Genomic DNA, 3,916 nt, shown 5'->3' with positions numbered 1-3,916 from the left:
GCAACTACTTTGTTGGAATTTACCCATAATCACAATATTGATTATTTATCGTTTTTTATTATTCTATAAACAAAGTGAGTGCATCTTTCGTTTCGCTAATTTCTCGCGTTTACTTTGTTGGAATTTACTTACAACCGTCGCTCAACAGTATTCAAATACTCTTATCGTTCTTTGCGCTGCATTGCCTTCTCTCTTAAAAAATTTAGTAAATTGTGTTCACTATGTCAACAAAAAAGCGAGCATCATCCCCACAAAAAAATGAAGAATTGGATAAACTACTCCAGCAGCGAGAAACTGTAGTGGCCAGTATCTTGCGTATTAAAAAAGTAATTTCTGAAAAAACTGTTGATTTAAACCCTGTAGAACTGGAATGTAGGTTGGACATTCTCAATTCATACATTAAACAGGCCATGACTTGCCAACAAAAAATAGAGTGTATCAACGAGTTTGATGTATTTCGGCCAGATCTAGAAGAAATCTGCGTTGCTTCGAAATCATTGTTTCTACAGGCGTTAGGTAAAAACCGCAAGTCTAGTATCCCTGATACTTCGCATGAATGCAGCAATCATCGTTCCAGGCTGCCAAGTATGCGTTTACCTAAATTTAGTGGGAAACATTCTGAGTACAAAAACTTTATAAGCCTTTTTGAAAGCTTAGTGCACAATGATCAGTCGCTAAGTGATATTGAAAAATTCAATCATCTCATTTCGTGTTTGTCTGACGAAGCTCTTGGTACAGTTAAGGCATTTCAACTCACTGAAACTAATTACTCGAAGGCATTAGCTAGTTTAAAAAGAGTTTACGATAACACTTGTCTAATCTTTTTCGATAGTATCTCGCAGCTTTTTGAACTGCCAGAAATGAACAAGCCATCTGCTTCTGCATTACGCAATATCATAGATACTGTTTCTGCCATATATGAGTCCCTATTGTCAATAGGAGATGATAAGAACATTTCAAATGCGATTCTTATTCATTTAGTCATGTCAAGAGTCGATGCCGCCACGAAATCTAAATGGGAGGAGCAATTAGATTACAATAAGCTGCCGCTCTGGTCTGATTGCGAGACTGCGTTAAATAAGCGATACCAACACATTTCTGCTGACGAAGCTTCTACGTCAAGGTCTCGATCGAACAGGCCAAAACAAGACAACTGGCAAGGTAAGAATGTAAAATCGTCACTTATGTGCAAGAAAAATAGTTCGCAAGAGGAAAGTAGATGTTTGTTCTGTAATGCGAAGGAACATGTAATAAATTCATGCTCCGCCTTTGCTGCCCTCTCAGTTACTGAACGGTTCAATTTCATTAAATCATCTTCGGCATGTATAAATTGTCTCAAGAAAGGGCACACGGTATCTAGATGCAAGGCGTCACGCTGCAGAGTGTGTAATCGGTCGCACCATACTCTTTTACACCAATATTCTACTAACACTCCTCAAACAGGTTTATCTTATAATCCAGAACAACCTATTATTTCTCGTGCCTCTGTGAATCATAGCTCATCGAATGACGATCAAATTATTCTAGCCACTGCAGTCATAACCATTCAAGGAAAATCTGGAGAGTATCAGCTGGCCAGAGCACTGCTCGATTCCGGTTCTCAAGTCAACCTTATAACCGAGGAACTTGCACAACGACTGCAACTAAAAAAAGAAGCGAAAACTCTAAACCTGATTGGCATTGGTGAAACAAACTCCACAGTACGGCAAAAATTACATGCCACTGTGAGATCACGTATTAACTCTTATGAGTTTTCTACTGATTTTTGGGTAATGCCTTCAATCTCCACTTACCAACCCGACAAATTTGTGTCAATGAGTAATTGGAATGTTCCTTCCAATCTTTCACTTGCTGATCCGCACTTTCACAAACCGCAAAAGATAGATCTTCTACTTGGTGCCGAAAGCTTTTTCGAACTGTTGTCGATTGGACAAATAAAACAAGGTACTAATCTTCCAATTCTCCAAAAAACTTTACTTGGATGGATTGTATCAGGAAAATATAAAGATGTCCCAAGTAATGTATCTAAGATATGCAATTTAATACGCCTTCAAGAAGCAGAGTCAACAGGTGATTTCTGCTTAAACTCTCTTGTGAAAAAATTCTGGGAATTGGAAGAAATTCCCAAGGAGCTCACTGTCAAAAAATACACAATAGAACAACAACACTGTGAGACCAAGTTTCTCAACACAATTTTACGCTTACCTTCAGGGAGGCTTAAGGTGCAGCTTCCTTTCAAGTCCAACCCCAACCTTCTAGGTCAGTCATATGAAACAGCAAAAAATCGTTTTCTCTCACTGGAACGCAGGTTGTCGAAAGACTGTATGCTTCAGAAGCTGTATATGGAGTTTATGGCAGAGTATCGGGACTTAGGTCACATGACATTAACTACTGACAACTTTTCTTCGACACCTCATTACTATATACCGCATCAGTGTGTGTTGCGACCTCAGAGTACCTCGACAAAACTTCGCGTCGTGTTCGATGCTTCATGCCGAACATCTTCACAAGTGTCGTTGAACGACATTTTAATGGTTGGTCCAACGGTACAAGAAGAATTGTATTCAATCCTACTTCGCTTTCGTATGCACAAATACGCGATGACTGCTGACATTACAAAAATGTACCGTCAAATCGAAGTTGACGAGGCAGATCGCAATTTTCAGCTTATTCTCTGGAGGGAAAAACCTACGGATCAGATTAGCGTTTATAAACTGAACACAGTGACATATGGTACTTCACCTGCTCCTTTCTTGGCAACACGTTGCCTAAACTACTTAAGTGACCTGTACAAGAATTCTCATTCAGTTGGAGCAAGGGTTATCCGACATGACTTCTATGTCGATGACCTATTGACTGGAGCTGACAGTCTGAAGGAACTGGAAACAATTCGTACCCAATGTACTGAAATTCTTGATGCGGCTGGACTTAAATTAGCGAAATGGTTTTCAAACCATAAAACGTATGATTCGTCAGACTTCTTTCTAAATGTTAATAATACTGATTCCACAAAGGCGCTAGGTATACACTGGATTCCCCAGAATGATACGCTTAAGTTCCATGTAGACGAAAAGTTTCATGACTTGCGAGCAACAAAAAGAAACATACTATCAGTATCAGCTCGACTCTTCGATCCCCTCGGACTAGTATGCCCAATAGTGACTAAGGCAAAAATTTTATTGCAAGAACTTTGGCTTCAGAAGCTTGACTGGGATGAGTCAATTCCTATGCATCTCGATTCTAGCTGGCAAGCATTTAAAAGCAACCTGAGTCAGATGGACTCTATTTCCATTCCGCGGTATGTTCATATTCATTCAAATATAAAATGCGATATTCACGGTTTCGCCGATGCGTCAATGAGAGCGTACGGCTGTTGCATCTACGTCCGAATTCATGATTCGAATGGGATTCATTCTGAATTGTTAACTGCCAAATCTAAGGTTGCTCCTTTAAGCACAAAATCATTACCCAGATTAGAGCTGTGTGCCGCTCATTTATTGGCTAAACTATGGTCTCGAATTCAGCCGTTGATTACTTGCGAAATCGGGGATGTTTATTTTTGGACGGACTCTGAAATTACACTTCATTGGATTAAAACTCACCCATCTACTTTAGCAACATTTGTAGCAAACAGAGTGGCAGAGATCCAAGAATGGACGAGCGAAGTTCTTTGGAGACACGTTCCATCAAAGCTAAATCCTGCAGACTTAGTCTCCAGAGGATGTGATGTAGATGAGTTGATTCACTCAATTTGGTTTCGTGGCCCATCATATTTGCTTCAAGATGCCACTAACTGGCCAAAAAATAGTCATTTTCCACTATCAACAGATGAGAAAAGTTTAGAGAAACGAAAGGTCAAGGTCGGACTTTTAGCAGTTGAAATTGAACCTAATGTCATTTCAAAACTAATCTGTAG

General features: G+C 39.5%; 1 protein-coding gene across 1 annotated transcript; it reads left to right on the top strand.

Annotated features, from left to right (window-relative positions):
- Nucleotides 1-221: 221 nt before the first annotated feature.
- LOC119665011 lies at nucleotides 222-3,860 on the top strand (the record flags this gene model as incomplete). Its single annotated transcript, XM_038074346.1, has 1 exon — nucleotides 222-3,860. A coding segment is annotated over exon 1 (3,639 nt), but the record flags the coding sequence as incomplete, so codon positions are not given.
- Nucleotides 3,861-3,916: the final 56 nt, after the last annotated feature.

This window comes from Teleopsis dalmanni, unplaced genomic scaffold (assembly GCF_002237135.1).
Source record: "Teleopsis dalmanni isolate 2A unplaced genomic scaffold, ASM223713v2 unscaffolded_contig_3223, whole genome shotgun sequence".
Classification (NCBI taxonomy): Eukaryota; Metazoa; Arthropoda; class Insecta; order Diptera; family Diopsidae; genus Teleopsis; species Teleopsis dalmanni.
Note: the sequence above shows the minus strand (reverse complement) of the source record. Positions and strands in the feature narration are given on the sequence as shown.